General features: G+C 37.2%; 1 protein-coding gene across 8 annotated transcripts in view; it reads left to right on the plus strand.

Moving 5' to 3' along the window:
- RERE (arginine-glutamic acid dipeptide repeats) overlaps positions 1-18591 on the plus strand; it is a 407880-nt gene that overhangs the window by 224040 nt on the left and 165249 nt on the right. For all 8 annotated transcript variants that reach the window (XM_077891331.1, XM_077891339.1, XM_077891333.1 and 5 more), the window contains 2 exons: positions 15356-15461; positions 16845-16941. In XM_077891331.1, coding sequence (XP_077747457.1) covers positions 15356-15461; positions 16845-16941 — 203 coding nt within the window. The remainder of the gene's footprint in view (positions 1-15355; positions 15462-16844; positions 16942-18591) is intronic.

Genomic DNA, 18591 nt, shown 5'->3' on the forward strand with positions numbered 1-18591 from the left:
TCTTACACATCACACCCAACTTTAAGTCTATTGATTGGTCAGAATGGTTTTCAGAGACTACTGCCTGTGATGATGTACCGTTAAATTGGGACTAAAATTTATTTCCCTAATCTTTTATCCAACCAAACCCAATCCTACAGAAAAGTTGCAAGTGCAATGTAAAAAAACTCTTTTTAGTCATTTGAGAATGTCATCAAGTTATGCTCCACGAACCCCTGATACTTGAGTGTGCATTTCTTACAAAGAAGATATTTTCTCCTCCCTCCCTCCCTCCCTCCCTCCCTCCCTCCCTCCCTCCCTCCCTCCCTCCCTTCCTTCCTTCCTTCCTTCCTTCCTTCCTTTCTTTTCTTCTTTCTTTCTCTTTTTTTTAAAGATTTATTTATTTATTCATGAGAGAGACAGAGAGAAAGAGGCAGAGACATAGGCAGAGGGAGAAGCAGGCTCTTTGCACGAGCCTGATGCGGGACTCAATCCCGGATCCCGGGATCATGACCTGAGCTGAAGGCAGTTGCCCAACCACTGAGCCACCCAGGCGTCCCAAGAAGATATTTTCTTATATAACCCACAATTTAACAATCAGCCATCAAAACTGGCCTCCCATACATTGTTACTCAAACCCCATGCTTGTTTAGGTAGTTGTTCATTTTGTGTTAGGTCTAATTGCCATATTTCTGTAGTTCTTTGCAATTTGAAGTGGTTCCTCAGTGTTTCATTGACTTTCATGACCTTGACATTTTTGAAGATTTACAGGCCTGTTATTTTGAAGAATATTCCTCCATTTGCATTTGTATGGTGTTCCCTCATTATTAGATTCAGATTTAGGGATCTTCTCATTACATCTCATTGCAGGCATTATTCCATTTCTGTTTGTTCTATTATTGGTGTTCACTTTGGTCACTTGATTATAGTTGGGTCTACCAGGCCTCTCTGCTGTAAAGTGAATTTTTTTATCCTTTGTAATTAGTGAGTATTTTGTGAAAAGGTACTTTGTGACTGTGAAAATATCCTGTTCCTCAGTAATTGTTTAGTTTATTCATTTATATATATCAGCATGAACATATAGTTTCCTATTTTTATCCAGTGGATTATAATCCATTATTATCATTATATATTTTGATTTTTAATTTTTTTTCAGATTTAGTCAGTGGGAACTTTTTCTGGATAGTTTTTGTGTGTCTTTCACATGTCCCAGTTATTTTTTGAGTACTTTCTTACTTTCTGGCATAATAAATTGTTCCAGACTTCTCCTTAAAGGCAACCATCGTTACCAATTTCTTGTATCTTTCCCAAATGTGTTAGATCTTAAAGCAGGTCTTTAACATATTTCAGAGGATTGAAATCATAGAAAACATTTTCTGTGACCACAGTGGAATTAAGCTAGGAATCAAAACCAAAATGAGTACCTAGATAATCCACAAATGTGTGCCATATAGTAATGCATTTCTAAGGCTCAAATAAGAAATCGTAATGGAAATTAGAAAATATTTTGCCTTAACAATTATTGAATTTAGGACATATCACAATTGTAGGTTATAGGTAAAGCTGTACTCAGAGGTAAAATTTTAGCTTTAAATATAGATAGGAAAGTAAAAAAGGTTGAATAAAAGCAATGGTCTAAGTATCTATATTAAGAAATTTTAAAAGAATTTAAGATTAAACCCAAGGGGGGAAAAAAAAGATTAAACCCAAGGAAAAGAAGGGAATAATGAAGATTAGCATGCAAATTACTGAATTAATAAGGAGAGCAAAGATAATCACCCGATATCAAAAGTTGCTCTTTTGAAATGACTGATAAAACTTAAGTTCCTGTAAAGATGATAAAGAAAATAAAGACAGCAAATTACCACTATGAAGAATAAAACTGGAACAATACTATAGGTCCCATAGGCATTAATAAGATATCAGAAGGACATTATGAACAATGTTATACTAATAAGTTTGGACAGTAAGCTGTGGTGTCAAACATTCAGAATAATTTAGATAATTTGAATTGAAAAGTTTCAGGGGCAAAAAAAAAAAAAAAGTTTCAGGGGCACTTGCCTGGCTTAGTCAGCAGAGCATGCAACTTTTAATCTTGGTATCCTGAGTTTGAGTTCACATTGGGGATATAGATTACTTAAACAAACAAAAAAAATGTTTCATGTACCTTAGACAAACTTGCACAGACATGAATAGGAGTTTATGATTTATCATCAGGAAAATTATGAGCAAATTCTGGTGTTGTACTTGGAAGGTAGTATGTATTATTTAAAATGAATGAACTAGGGCATGGGTGACTCATGCAAGCATAATGCTGAATAAACAGATTGCAGAAGAAATCAGTATGATGTCTTTTATGTAAAGTGTAAAAACTGCAAAACCATATCTTACATATTTTTAGTTATATAAATGTGTGAAGTAGAAGCATAAAGGAGTGAAGAGGAATGAACAACAGTAAATTCAAGGTAGTTGTAACCTCTGGGGAAGTAAAAGAACCTTGTCTAGGTGGAGTGTGCAGGCAGCTTCTTCAGGTTTGGTAATGTCTTATTCCTTAAAATGTTTAGTACATAGTAAATTATTTTTATCCCTTTCTGCCTGTGAAGTGTTACATAATAAATTCTTCAAAAGAAAGATAAAGAAGGTAGAAGAACCTTTGGGAATTTTTTAAAAGATTTTATTAATTTATGAGAGACACAGAGAGAGAGGGAGAAGCAGGCTTCCATGCAGTGAGCCTGATGTGGGACTCAATCCCTGGACTCCAGGATCACGCCCTGGGCCAAAGGCAGGCGCTAAACCGCTGAGCCACCCAGGGATCCCCAGCCTTTGGGAGTTTTTAATGAACAAAGTTCAACCTTAGCTGAGAGACAGACATATACACATTTGGGTTTTTGTTTTGTTCCTGTGGATGGAGAGATTGATGTATAGATTTGTCAAGGTTATATGAAACAGTCAAGTCATAGTACACGTTTTCCTACCATCCTTAGGTGCCTTTGGGAAGACTGCTAGTTTTGGGGGGAAAAATAATAACCCCATAGACTATATATAGTATTAAAAAATTACTTGCCTAGGGGTATATGGTTACTAAGTGGCAGATTTCATTGCCCCTGGCTTTGTTTGAAACACTTAACCATTCTTTTTTTTTTTTTAACCTTGTTTTTAGTGGTGGAAGGGTTGCGTTGGCAAAGGGTCTTGTTCCTTCATTGTAACCCAAGCTCTGTCAAGTCTAGACTTTATCTGGTCATCTCATGTGAATATTCAGTGTCTGTCTCTTGAACAATGTCTGTTACCTCATAGAAGCTCATTAAATATTGGTTACATGATTTGAGGAAAGCATACTGTAAAACTAATTTGAAATTATTTTCATTCTAACTGTGATCACTATAACTGTTATCTATGTTCTGGAAATTTTAGGAGATAAATAAAAAATAAAGTCTCAGCCTAGAACTTTTATCTAGCAAATTATTTTATTTTAAAGAGCGTGGGATTGTTGTCTGTGGTCTTCAGCAATAACTAGGGGAACAGCTAACTCAGTGTTGTTTTTCTTACATTTACTTCTCTGTGAGTTAAAATAGAGGAAGGAATTTAGATTAGGATGTTTTCTTTTCTAGCTTTCATTGGCACAAAGCTTTTTCAGATTCATCACTTATAAAAGAAGGTAGTCTTTTTGTGGTAGTGGAAACATTCCCTATCTTGATTGTGGTGGTTGTTAAAACATTTGTCAAACTAATTGAAATTGTAAATATGTTAATTTTATTGTATATAGATTATGCCTCAGTTAGGTTGACTTAGAAAAAAAGATGAACCAGAACATTGAAACAAAAGCCAAAAGTTAAAACTCGTTTCTCAAAAAGGATAGAGGATGAAGAGTTTTAAAGAAAAATGTCTTAGTTCAAAAGATATTAACATTTATATACGTTGTATTAGTGCTTGAACGTGATGGGGAATCTTTTTTACTGAAATTAACCTATTTTAAAATGAACCTGTGGCTCTCTGGTCATGTGTTCTTTGATCTCTCTCTCTCTCTCTCTCTCTCTCTCTGCATTATTTCCCCAGCTCAGCTCACACTTGACTGCACTGATCGATTATCTGGGGATTAACTAAGCCTTCTCATTTCCTGCTTTCCAGTTCTCCTCTCCAGCAGGCCACTGTGCCTTTGTTGTCTGGCATGTGGCCTGAGATAAGCTATCATGGCATGTTTGTATTAGAAAAATGGTTGTAGATGGAACAGTTATAAATAGACTAACAGGTATTAAAGGTTACAGTCTTTGTTTAGGTTTGAGTCAAAAGGAGAGAAGAATAATAAAGATATTTAATACAAGACAGACTAGTTCACACAAAATGAAATGGCAAAACATAAATTCTCAGGGTTCCTACTGATTTTTCCTTTTTTAACCAGACTATTTGAATTTATTTTCAAGTCGAAAATATTTCCCAGCTGTAATTGTTTTCCTATTATACAGGCTGACTTTATTTACATCAATAATGATTTCTAAGTCTAGATCAGTGCTCCTTGAAAGTACAAATACTAATTCTAAACATCTTTGTGTTGCTAAAAGGTGTTTTACTGCATTGCCAGCTCTCTAGTTTTGCACTTTAATTCAGAAAACGATGGTACAAAAAAGTTATTACCCAGAAAGAGAGGGCTATAAATGACTCACATAAAATAAGCGTGTTCATCGTTATAAAAACTAAAAACTGTTGCTTTAATATAGTATTGTAAGCTAAAAGTCCTTTATTTTTCTTTTTTTAATTGTTAATGTTGTTTCGTGTTGCTAGTTTTCTGGAGTAGGAAGCAGCACCACTTTTGAAATGGTCACAGAGTTGCCTGGAATTTCAGATTGTTAACATATAGTTATCCAAACCATTCATTTTATGCATGCATGCTTTCAACTCTCATAGGTTCACCACTGTTTTAAAGTTTACCTTTTTTTAAAGTGTAGATCTATGTATTCTTGTTTGAATCAAGCTTTAAATATTTCTTTATTATTATAATGAGCTCAATTTTTTTCTAAAAATGTTATTTGTTTATTAGAGAGAGAGAGAGAGAAAGCACCAGCTGGGGGTTGAGAGGGCTAGAATCAGGGAGAGGGAGAAGCAGGCTTCTTGCTGAGCAGGGAACCAGATTTGGTGGGGGGCAAATCCCAGGACCCTGGGATCAGGACCTGAGCCTAAGTCAGATGCTTAACCAGCTGAGCCACGCAGGTGCCCCTGAGCTTAAATTTTAGAAGGAAAAATACTTTAAATTGAAATGACTTTTTATCTAGATTTTCTTCCCTTTAACAAGAGTTTAACTTTTGCCCACTATCAGAATGTTGGATTGTATAAATAAAAATACAATCTTGTATCTTTTTTTAAAAAAATATTTTATGTATGGGGGTACCTGGGTGGCTCAGCCTTTGAGTGTCTGCCTTTGGAATGGGTTGTGATCCCGGGGTCCTGGGATCAAATTTCACATTGGGCTCCCCATGGGGAACCTGCTTCTCCCTCTGCTTATGTCTGTGCCTCTCTGACTCTCATGAATAAATAAATAAAATCTTAAAAAATATATGTATTTGAGAGCACAAGTGGGCTAGCAAGGGGGTGGGGTGGGGACGGAGGGAGAGGGAGAAGCATACTACCCCCTGGGCAGTGAACTGGACATGGGGCTCATGGGCCTCCATCCCAGGACCCTGAGATCACAACCTGAGCCAAAGACAGACACTTAACAGACGGAGTCACTCAGGTACCCTCAGTCTTCTATTCTTTAGTAGTATCTTCTAAATGAATGTGTGCTTTCAGATCTCCATTCATGGTTCCATTTGGCCAGCATGCTTGCTTACTTCCATTGTGTAGACTATCAGAGTTCTACAGCTTGTTTGCTTCATCCCATAGAGCAGCTATTCTCAAGTTTGGTCCATGGGTGTGCAGGGTCACACTGTTTTCACAATTATGCTAGGATAGCATTTGCCTTTTTCATTCTCTTTTCATGAGTGTACAGTAAGTTTTCCAATGGCTAAATGGTCTGTAATATCTCAATAGATTGAATGCAAGTATCTGATATGAGAATCTGTTATCTTAAGTCATACATAAGAGATATATTAAAATATGTATTACATGTTTCCTAAATTTTGTTTTAAAATTTTTAGTTACTTGTTATAATTATGTTAACATATAGTTATATGTTAACATTTATTATTAAATGGATTAGTAAAAAATACCTTGAAATTTTTTGATTTTAATTTTCCAGTTGTAAAGTATTGATAAGATATAGCCCACATAACCAAAAGTTCTTTGAATGCTTAATTTTTTTAAAAAAAGATTTTATTTATTTATTCATGAGAAACACAGAGAGAGAGAGAGAGAGAGAGAGGCAGAGACACAAGCAGAGGGAGAAGCAGGCTCCATGCAGGGAGTCTGATGTGGGACCTGATGTTTGCCCTGGGCCAAAGGCAGGCGCTAAACTGCTGAGCCACCCAGGGATACCCGAATGCTTAAATAATTTTGAAGAGAGTAAGGAATTCCGAGTCTAACAAGTTTGAGAACCACTTCTGTAAAGCATGTATTGACTCAGTGAAATCTTTTCAAGGTATTTCAGCTTATGTTTCTAATAGCAAAATCTGTGCGATATAGCTTTAATCATGTTAGTAGCTTTTATTTAAAAGTTAAAGTGATCATTTCAGTTTCATTTGTGAAACTAGAATCCTAGAGAATTTTAGAAGCCTATAGCCTAGGTTTTATCCCCTCTTTCTTTAACTTCCTTTTCAGTACTACGCCATCTGATCCCGCTATTGGTTCGTGATAGAGCTAACTTTTCTGACTAGGTCATGTAGAAGTGAGTAAAATCCCCAGAGTGAGTAAAATTGCTGCTGCTGTCACCACCATCAACAGAGAACAAGCAAAATATTGCAAAGATGTCAAACTTTATGGTATTTGAGCTGGACTTTTTAAAAAAGAAATTCACTGGACTATTTAATTCCATTTAGTATGTATTAAAGGCAGTTTGGCCATTTCTTATGGTGCTGCCTATGAGCAGCTGTTTTTTTCCTCCATTATGGGGCAAATATTTGGAGTCAGATAGCAAATTTGTGGTTTTAAATGTATCTGATAAAACCATAGCTGCTGGAAAGCTTTAATACTGGCTTTTAAGAGGGAATTTATTTTGAGTTTGGGCAGCAGATCTTGGGGATTCAACTATAGAGTCCTAATATATCTGTGAAATTTCACCTTCCTGACTTGATCCATCTACTCAAACTTGAGACCTTTTAAATCTTGAATCTGACATTCAGTATTTTTGTCAAGATAACGTACAGGATATATGTGGTAAATTACAAGAATGCCCTGTAGTTTGATGTTACCTGTCTTAGTGTACAAAGTTTCCATTTAAGTGTAGGCTTATTCATGTGTATGTGACATGAACTTGTTATTTAGTCTAAGATGACAAAGACAATCTTCCACAGTGCCAGTGGACACTACCTGGAAACCCCGCCTCCTATCTTACAAGGGAGGCCAAGAAGTAGGAATTTTCCCAGGTGGCACCTGTGCTCAGTTTCGGTCTCTCCACTGCAAATAAAGGAATCTGTTGTCTAAAACTTATATTGTGCCTACACAGTGTAGTCCTAGATAGAAAATGCCTCAATAAGCTTGGGTTCCATAGTTAGCAGGTGGGAGATGATTTCATTTTCATCTACCTTTTTGGTTCTGCCAAAATATTGACTTTTGTCTAGATTAAACTGTAAAAAAAAGGCAGAATTTTTTAAAATAGATTTTATTTATTCATGAAAGAGAGGCAGAGACATAGGCAGAGGGAGAAGCAGGCTTCCTGTGGGGACCCCGATGTGGCACTCAATCCCAGGACGTGGGATCATGACCTTAGTGAAAGGCAGATGCTCAACTACTGAGCCACCCAGTTGCCCTACAGGCAGAAATTTAATAAATAAGACATCATTGGGAATCCTGGGTGGCTCAGCGGTTTCGTGCTGCCTTCAGCCCAGGGCCTGATCCTGGAGACCTGGGATTGAGTCCCATGTTGGGCTCCCTACCTGGAGCCTGCTTCTCCCTCTGCCTCTCTCTGTGTCTCTCATGAATAAATAAATAAAATCTTAAAAAAAAGACATCATCAAGAAACAGTGATCTTTAGAAATGATTTCTGATCATTAGAGCCTAGATTTCACCACATTTTTAGTTGTATCATCTTTCTGGGGATTTGTATATAACCAGTTTTTTGCACAGCTCAGTTGTGACACTGTAAAAAGTCCTCTGCACTCCCAGAGTTCCACCTTCTTGCTACACCTGATTCATCTGGTACAAGGGGATTTAAATCCTTTTACAGGATCCAGCTGCTGATGAGCTCATTCTTTTGGATTTAGGTGCCACAGGTTTGGAAAATGAGCTTGCAATCTTGATTCTGTTGACTATAGTCAGTTAGCACCTTGGTCAAATGGATATGCTTTGTTTCTGTTTCTTTCCTCTGTTTATCTTTAAAGAGAGTATTCATTATGCTAGTTCTGAGTAGACCCCTATGTAGTTCCAGATTATGTCCATTTGGAAATGCCAGTAAATGATAGTCACTTGTATTGGAGTTCTCTAGAGAAACAAAACCAATTGGAGAGATATCTAGAGAGTTTATATACCATAGGAATTATCTCACAAGGTTATGGAGACAGAGAAGTCCCATAATTTGCTGTCTGCAAGATAGAGAACTAAGAAAGCAGGTGGTATATAGTTTAGTCCATGTCTAAGGGCCTGATAACCAGGGGAGCCAGTATCGTAACTCCCGGTTGAGGCTAAAGGTCTGAGAACCTGGAGTCACTGGTATCAGAACCAGGAGCTCTGATAACCTGGAAAAGATGGATGTCCAAGCTCAGGAATGTGTCTTTTGTGTGCTATTTTGTCCTGTTCAGCCCCAAGCAAATTGGGTGATGCCTGCCCACATTAAAGTCTGTTTACTTTAGTCTGTTTACTTAGTCTACTGAATCAAATTCTAATCTCTTCCAGAAACACCCTTCTGGACACACTCAGAAATGTATTACCAGTTAGCTATCTGGCCTTCCCTCAGTACAGTCAAGTTGACACATAAAATTATATAACCATTATTCCACTAAACAGGACAATGAAACTCAGGTGGGATAAACATCACCAGAAGGGAGATGTGCTCAGTTTCCATTGGACAGTGGGCTTAGAGCATGACCCCTGCAGGTCCACACCCTTCAGGCCCACTTGCACGCTTAAGAACGTTGGAAGAAGGACATTTTAAGACAAAACAAGAGTGGGTACTTTGTTTACTCAATGGCAATAAGATACTTTCCCTTACTCTACTCTCTCAAATAAAAAAACAAAATGCTTCTTAGTACATTTGGGAGATTTATTTATGATTGCCTGATAGGAGGAGATACTCAAAGCCCTTTCTTCTACTTTGAGAACAAGATTCTGGAGTCAGAATCATGGTAGAGCAGAGCAGACCTCTGAGATGGATAGACCTTGGTGGCCAAGCCTTCCTTGATAGCGCTTGTTATGTTTTTCTGTAACTCTTTCATGGTATTTTGAGCTGTGATGGCTATAAAGCCGTTTAGATATAAATATAGAAACTGTTACATTCCTCATGTTAGGAATGTCTCATGTTAGGAATAGTGTCTCATATTGGAATAGAGCAGTGGCTTGAAATACTATATTTCCTACCCAATTTCATATTGATTGATCTCAGTCCTGATGTTTATCTGCAAAGTTTAGTGTAATCCTCTGATATAGAAAGCTTATCTATAAGCTTTTGTGCATATACCTGGACGTATCTTTAGCCTTAGAGAATAATAGTAGGCCTTGACCACATTGTCCTTTTCCCCCTCCTTCATAGTCAGGAATGATTGGAGCCAGTAAGACTGTCCCCAAGATCTTTAGAGGGCAGTCTTCCCAAAAGGCATCTTTTGTGGGTGGAGGTGGTGGACCCAGCAGGATTGAAATGGCACTTTAAACTGGCTCTGTGGAATACCAAAAGAGAGGCCGCTATGTCTCTGGTGGACCATTTTCTCCTCCTCTGCAGGCTTAGTGTCCTAACACCAATTCCGAGTTTGTGTAGATCTATCTGAATTCTACAGTAAACATTTTATTTTATTTTATTTTATTTTATTTTATTTTATTTTATTTTATTTTATTTTATTTATTTTATTTTATTTTATTTATTTTATTATTATTATTATTATTATTATTATTATTATTATTATTTATTTTATGAGAGGCAGAGACACAGGCAGAGAGAGAAGCAGGCTCCATGCCAGAAGCCCGACATGGGGACATGGGACTCCATCCCCGGGGCTCCAGGTTCACGTCCCTGGGCTGAAGGCAGCGCTAAACCACTGAGCCACCCGGGCTGCCCACAGTAAACCTTTAATATGCATGTAACTCTTAACCTTATTATCACTATGTTGTGGAAATGTATGAAAAGTTTCTTCAAAAGATATTTTCTTAAGCCATATAGTAGTATAAAAATCTTAGTTCCTACTTCCCAAATTTCTGGAAAAATTTGATTGGCTCTTTTGGCTTTAGAAAACAAGAATTTTGGTCTGATTTCACCGGACTCTGAATTTAGATCTTCCATTATTTAAAATTCAAGCTCTCAAGAACTAAACAGTTAAAAATTTGAAGGAAATTCCTCAGTCATTATCTGTAGCAGATTATTTTGACTTTGCAAACTTTTTTATTTGATAGTGCCACTCTTTATATCTTGCTTAGTTGTCTTTGGCCTGACCCCTCTGTCATATTTAATAACGGTGGAGGGATAGCAGGGCTTGTTTGGAGGGCTTTGGGAACCCTGATGGTATTTTCTAGGAGCTGGTAGGTAATTGATAAGACAAAGAGGGTCTTTCCTGTATAATGCTGGTGAACTTAAAATTGCTGTTTTTCCCATCCTGGGTTGGAGGGCTCCTCCACATTGTATAAGAATCTGCAGTTGGTTTATTGGTCATTTATGAACTCAAGCCCCGCGCCCATCATTTATTTTCTCATGTAATATTTTTTTTTTCCTAGATGATATCAAGACTGGTCCTAGGAAAGATTCAAATTGTCTGTTTAATCAATGGAAGTGCTATATTAATAATCATGAAAGATCTCTAGGAAGGGGAATTTACTCCCTGGCCTGGATCTTATGTTTATTTGGGATGGTCGAGCTCTAGTCCCTTCAACAGGCAGCCTCCTGTTTGCCTTCCCTTTCCCCTCATCTGCCTTTCCCCTGTCTCATCATGAATGTTTAATTTCAGTTCTGACTTTTTAGTTCATTAATTTTCAGTCCATTGTCTGACACTTATAGTTCTGTAAATCCTCCTGTTTGTTCCCAAACACCCAATATTAGACTGTTTGTCTTTAAACCCAGGTAGGGATGGGTTTTGTCCTCCATTAAACTATTTCCTTAAATTTACACATATCCCTCCTTTCACAGAGATCCAGGTGGTGGAAGAATCCCTAAACCCAGAATCAGCTGCTCTCCCTGTTTGCACAGTCACCCTGGGAAACCTTACTCTGTGCACTTGGAGATGCTTCTGTGTGGTGGTTCTTTCTTAGTGCTGGTGCTTTCCGGTACTTGTAGAGTCAGGTCTTTCTCTCTCTGAAGGTAAAATGGTGGGGAATTTTTTACTGCTCAGTCGGTTCTTCTCTGTATCCAGAGATATACCCCAGAGTGTCTTCACATGGGAAACTTCTCACCACTTCCCTCTTCATTCTATTTAAAATGTGTCATTTATAACCACTTTAGCCTTTATGGAATTGTACAGTTATATCACTAGTCGGTAATGAGGCCTATTTGTTAAAAATACTTTATATGTTTCTCAAATTGTTGCAAAAGTGGATCCTACCCCCACCCTCTACTTAGCTATATGATTTGTTTTTGTATTGTTCTTACTGGTTTAATTTTGGAACTACAGAAAAGCAAAATATGTAAGTAAAGCTCTTTCTTATAGCTTGATTCCTGTCTGCATCCGTAAAACAGTGATAGTAATATCTAGTACTTTTTGAGAGTCAATTCATCCCACTCATATTCATTTATTTAATCCTCACAACTGAATGTGGTAGAGAATATTATTTCCCCTCTATGTACGTATGAGAGAAGTGAGACTTGGAGAAGTCATTTGCCCAAATCAGTTGCAAAACTCTGATTCATACTTAGGTGGTTTGGGCTAAATCAAATGATCACTAAATTCACTTTTGCTTTCAATTTTCTGTGATTCTGAACAGAAATCTTTGTCTAATGGGTAGTGGGAAGAACATGAAGCTATCCTGTGGTTAATGTTGAGCAGCACAGGTGTGTCTTAGGTGGCATTGGGAGCATTTACTGAGAAGGGCTATGCTGTGTTTCCTTTTGCTGTTCCTCCGTGCACAGCAGCTTCCAGGGAAGGTGTTTTGATTTGTAAAACCTCTTTAGAGTGGTAATGTGAGCTGATAACATTATGTTGACCCCACGTTATCTACTGGATTTGTCTGGGGAAGAACTCTAGATGTAAGCATACAAAATGGAATGCGACCCTAGAAATCATGTTCTCCTCTTTGTCAGATGGCCAGGTGACTCCTCAAAGGTTGTCCCCAGCTAACTAGTGATTGCAGACAGGACTAGGAGGCTAGATTATTTTAGTCTGGTACCCTCTGAAACAGCACATTGCCTCCTTTTATAGATGTTTAATCTTTAATTTCCAGGCCTATTTAGGAAGATTATATCTGTTACAGGTCTTATGCTTGTTTAAAACTTTTGTTTACTTTGAACCTACCTACCTTTTGTTCTTTTGTAACCGGAATTAAGTCTGGAAGCTTTTTTTTTTAATGCAATGCTGCCACTCCCTGGTGATTAGGTAGTACTGCATTAGGAAATCTGATAGGCTTTCAACTGCCTTTGTAACTGCTTCTTGTATTAGGATTCATAAATCTAGGTACGAATAAACCAGTGCAGTAATTTTCTCTCTGTGTGTGTGTGTGTGTATGTGTGTGTGATCATTAAGTGTGCTAGAGTCAGAAGTTAACACAAATATTAAACCTCCAAAGGTCATCAGAATTGTTGGCTTGGTTCTGAAAGATAGACATTGTATGGTTGCCAATTATGCTACTTTTAAAAGCTTATTTCTGTTGCCTCTCAGGTTTTCCGACATCTTAAATGTGTTTAAAAAATATATAGAAGTATAGATTTCAGAGCATTGTTGCTAAGTCTGCTAGTAGATCTGAATTCCTTTGGGCTCCATTAAATACTTACAAGTAGTTCATTACTGTGAGAACTGAGACATGCGTTAGTAGTTAAGGAACTGGAGATCTCTGTCATCTCTTGAAAGAAGCCATATTCTCATAAAGAAATAACTCCTATGACTCTCAACAAAGTTCCTGAAATTTTTCTGTGAAGCACTGTTTATGGTCACCTACTAACAGAAGACACTACCTTTTGAGTATTATTGACTCAGTTCCAGATGCTTTTCCATCCTTCGTTCTTTCAGTCAATATAGGTTTCAATATTCCCATTTTACAGAAAAGAGGAGATGAAATATCTTATTAACGTGCCCGTAACAGGTAGTCATGTAGCTAGGAAGTGGTGAAGATGGGGTTTAAACCCAACTTCTGACAGACGTTACCATGTTCTTACCTACTACATTCCATGTTCCCTTCTGATTGTGCTTAAACTAGGTTTTATTCTCATTAGCTCTCTTTATAAAGGAAACTCTTGGATTATTGATTTTCATCTGGGTGGTAATTTTGCCCCCTTGGAACATTTGGCAATGTGTGGAGACATGTTTTAGGTGGACCGTAGGAATGTCTAGTGCTTCCTCTCTCCTTTCTCTCTCTGTGGCTTCCTCAGGTCTTTCCCATTTTTCCCCCCCTCCAGGTCAGTTGTTACCTTCTTCACAATTCTCTCTGCAGGAAGTAATTAATTGCTCTTGTGTATAAACTCTTGCATGTAACATTTATACTTTTTATGTTAACACTGATTTATCCTCATTTTCTCATCTTTAGTATAAAAGTGTAGAATATAAAAATGCAAAACAGATAAAAACTAAAAAGTACCCAGTATGTAGGTTTATTCTTTGTGTACAGTCTGTTTTATGCAAACCAGTAATGATGCCCTGTTTTTGTAGGCTTGTCTGTTTGACACAGTTAATTATAAAGTACAGACCCTGATGTTGATATTCACATTGGAATAGCACTTCTTCACATTTGAGTTTATCAAGGCTTTTGGCGATTCTTTTATTTCTAGTCATTTAAATGGCTTAAGTATTTTTTTGTCGGTTTTTTGGAGGCTTTCTGGTATTTAAGTGAAGACCATATACATACCTCTCATTTAAGCAGAAAGCATCTTACTTCATAAAGAAGTCTCCTTTGACATATTTTAGGACTTGATCATCTCCATAAACATAAAGTGGGTCTTGAATTTTAGTTCTCATTTATTTCTGTCTCACCTGCTGACTTGTGATGAGAAGGTAGATGCAGCTAAGAGGAATAAATGATATTGCATTAACCTTGGGGAGGTCTCTTAAGGCCCTCACTTGGATTAGAAATTATATTATGAGGCCATGGAAGCCCTAGTACACTGCCATATTCAGCTATCTCACAGCCAGGTGCACAGACACAATCTCCTTCAGGCTGTGGCCCCATAGCCTTCAACTAGAAAAGCAGTATTTCCTCCTTTATTCTTGAAAGAGCTCTAGGAGCAAAGTTAGCTTCTGGGGATAACATGACTTAAGTGTTCCACAAACATTTAGGGGCCCGTGATCATAATAGAACTTTAGTATTCATAAATATTTATGAACACATTGTTCCATTCTCTGGAAATTCAAAGATGAATAAAGTAGAATCTGCTCCATGGACTGCTAGTACCTTTACCGCTACACACAGTTTGTATGTTAGTTTACCATGTAGCAATTACTGCAAGTCAGGTGGCAGTACCACGGAGGGGGATGTAGTTCAGTCTGGGAGATTGGCGCATCTCAGATGACTTTGTGCCAGGCCTTGCAGGGTAAGTTTTTTCTAACAATGTCCTCAATGGCCTTGACACTGCGCTGACAAAATTTATAACTCTTTACCAGAATGATTAAGAATTAAAATAGAAGGATGTGCTCATGTAGTTTCGTGTAGTTAATGCTAAATAAAGAATATAATAGTGAATGAATTGGTTAAACTGAGGAGATTTATAGGCTCAAGCTTGGTCTCTTTTGGTTTCCTGGAATAAAGCATTTTGAGTGATAGGGTTAGAGGGTGCTCTGGCTGGGATTAAAAACACCTATGACCTCATCATTGACTTAATGTATTTTTGTGGTCCTGATAGTAATTGTGAGTCTCCCTCTCTGCCTCTCCACCTGTTTACAGGGGCTTTTGATCATGGGTATGGTATACACCAGTGGCACCCGAAATCCTGTTCCTAATGCTGTTAGATTTTCCTTTTCAGAGTAAGAGGGACCATCTACTCATGAACGTGAAATGGTACTACCGTCAGTCTGAAGTTCCAGATTCTGTGTACCAGCATTTGGTTCAGGATCGGCATAATGAAAATGGTAAATATGTCCTGGTTTGATTTTTACATTTTCTTGTTAGCTTTGGACAAGGCTGTTTCTGAAAACATTCATTAAATGGAGATGACCACTATGAAAAATTGTCTCTAAAAAAGCTTTTCATAACCAAGGACATCATAGGAATGTTTATTTACTTTTGCTGAGTTCTTTCATTATTTTTGCTTTAAAATACCCCAAACAACCAGAGAGATGTGCCAATAACATCTTCCCCTTAAACTTGGAATAGAGATAGGTCTTCTTTGAAAATAACGGTAATTTCATTTTTTAAATTACTTTTTCTCCCCTAATGATGAGCTAATAATACTTAAAACACTAGGGTTACATTTTATTTATTTATTTTTTCCTTTTCAATAATCTGTATGATTGCACTTCTGCATTCAGGGCTGTGAACTTCAGTTTTGAAAGCATAGCTTTCCTGAGGGACTTGGGATTCAATTTGCATCTTGACTTTCACAATAATCAGGAAGGTAATTCAGAGCATCTTTTATTTTTTTCTTGCTCTGGCATTGTAGTTTCTAACTAATTTTATCAACACGTGAGATATGCACATAAAATGTGTATTGCATTTGTTTAGTTGTATAAGTGTGCATTTTTATTGATTTTTCTTTTTCTTTTTCTTTTCTTTTTTTTTTTTTTTTGAGCGGCGCTGGGCCTCATGCTAGCTGATTCACATTTGTTACCCATTAATCATATGAGTTAGAGTTTGTCACTGCCCACTTTGAGGTGAGGAAATTGAAGCGGTAGAGATGCTCAAGGAGTTGCCAGGTGACATGTCTACTAAGTGGTCCCAGCCCGGCCAGAATTCAACTTGGTCAGCCTTGATGTCTGTAGTCTGCCCACTCATCTCCACTGTTTTTGGTGATGGGTTTTGAGTCAACAAAGCAGTAATCAAAACAGTTTTAAAGAATGATGTTCTTTTGTAATCACTAGTTTTTTCCTTCTTTGAACTATAAAAATTTCTGTTAAAATAGTTAAATTATGGTTCCTAATTAAAAATAGTAACTTGGTGATATATTTTCAGCAGAAACAGTGTGATTTCACTCCATCCTGGAATATTTAGCAATAAGAAATTAAAATGGACAGGATCACTATTTCAGTAGTTTACAAGTGTGTTAAAATGTGATTGTTTTCTTCTTCTTTTTTTATTGCTTAAAGCATTTCAGCAAAATGTGAGGACTTTAGTAAAGGGCATAAAACACACTCAGTGGGATACTTTGTTCCTATTGTTATTCCTCCTGACCAGATCTGGTTATTTATTGTACTTTCTTTAGTGGCAGGTGAACGTGAAAGAAAGGTTTTGCAAACTTTTCCTAATTGTTTTGGGAGGCTCAATTTTAATATACTCTTAATTAATTATTTTGACAGACTCTGGAAGAGAACTTGTCATTACAGACCCAGTTATCAAGAACCGAGAGCTCTTCATTTCTGATTACGTTGACACATACCATGCTGCTGCCCTTAGGTAAGTACCGGAGACGTGGTCTTTCCTGCGAAGGAGCAGTCATCGAGCATGGGAGGTAGTGAGTCTGAGCTATCCTGATTTCTTTTGATAATCATGTTGTTAATCAGACTACTCTTATGGTCTCAGTAAGCTAACACTCCAGGGTTAATTAACTTTGTAGATTATTGGGATTTCAGATGTTACTTGTATTTTCATTAATCTGTGTGTGGGGAAAAAACAACTTAAAAATTTTTTTTATGTCCCCTTGGAAGTTTTGCATCTCTGTTCCCTTATTAGTATGCTGGTATTGAAAACTAGGATCCTGGCACTGGTTGGTAAAGTATTTAGGATGAAGTGTTATGATGATCTCCAGATTATTTTCTAAAGAATCAGTTACTTCTACTAGAAAAGACAGAGAAATCGGTGAAACATACATAGCAGCATGTACGTGAGAGCCTAGGCAGGTGTATAGGAAGTTTTATTGACCTATTCTTTGAATTTTTTTGTATGTATGAAAAATTTCCTACCAAAAAGCTTAGAGTTAGAATATATTGAAGATTTTATTCTGAGTAAGGAGTTAATATTGCAGGTAGCCTTAGGTAATTATGTGAAAAAGTGACCATGAGACCAAGCTTTGCGCTTTATGGTTTTATTTATTTATTCATGAGAGACACAGAGAGAGGCAGAGACATAGGCAGAGGGAGAAGCAGTCTCCTTGCGAGGAACTTGATGTGGAACTTGATCCCAGGACCCTGGGATCATGACCTGAACGAAAGGCAGAAAGACACTCAACCACTGAGCCACCCAGGCGCCCTGACTTTGGGCTTCTTAAGTGGTAGAGGAAGTAAGACAAGTAATAATCTTTTAACTCTTTCCCAACTAGAAAGAGTAAAGGGTGAAAGACTACTTTCTTTTTCTAAAGAATACAGTTGGAAAAAAAATAAGTCATAGGGATTTGCTTGCTTTTAGCTTAGCTATAATGAGATAAAATAATTTCTCTTTTATATTGCTCAGATGGTATTCGGTAAAACCATCTGGAGTCTCTTGTGCAAAGCTACATAACTAAAGCCAGTTATTTCAAGGCAAATTAGTAGCAACCTTTAGGGCAGGTTTGGGCCAGATCGTCTTTCATATGGTCTCCCATGTGTAGCTACTCTGCTCAGCCATTATAGTACAAAAGTCCTAGACAATATGTAAATAAATGAGGTGGTATATGCCAATAAAACTTTATTTATGGACACTAAAATTTGAATTTCATTTAATTTCCACAGGAGATATTGCTCTTCTTTTGATTTCTTTTTTAGCCATTTAAAAATGTAAAAACTACTGTTAGTTCTCTACTGTATAAAAACAGGCAGTAGACCAGATGTGGCTCAGGGGTCATAGTTTGCCAATCCCTGCTGTATAGGAAGGAGTATATGTGGTAGATTGGCTTCTTACATGACTTTAGATAAATTTCAAGAATTCTTCTGATGTTTTTTATAAGGTCTTCCAGAATTCCCACAAGTTCTTTATGTCTTTATGGCAATAACTTTCTAGTCTTAAACTTGAGATGCTGAGCAAAGCAAGTTAATGGAAGGTTGGATGGATGTATTGAGCCATTAAACTGTTAAGACCAAGTGTCTTGATCCTGGCATTCTTTCTTTTCTTGCTGTATATGTTCTTTCCCTC

This window comes from Canis aureus, chromosome 3 (assembly GCF_053574225.1).
Source record: "Canis aureus isolate CA01 chromosome 3, VMU_Caureus_v.1.0, whole genome shotgun sequence".
Taxonomy (NCBI): Eukaryota; Metazoa; Chordata; class Mammalia; order Carnivora; family Canidae; genus Canis; species Canis aureus.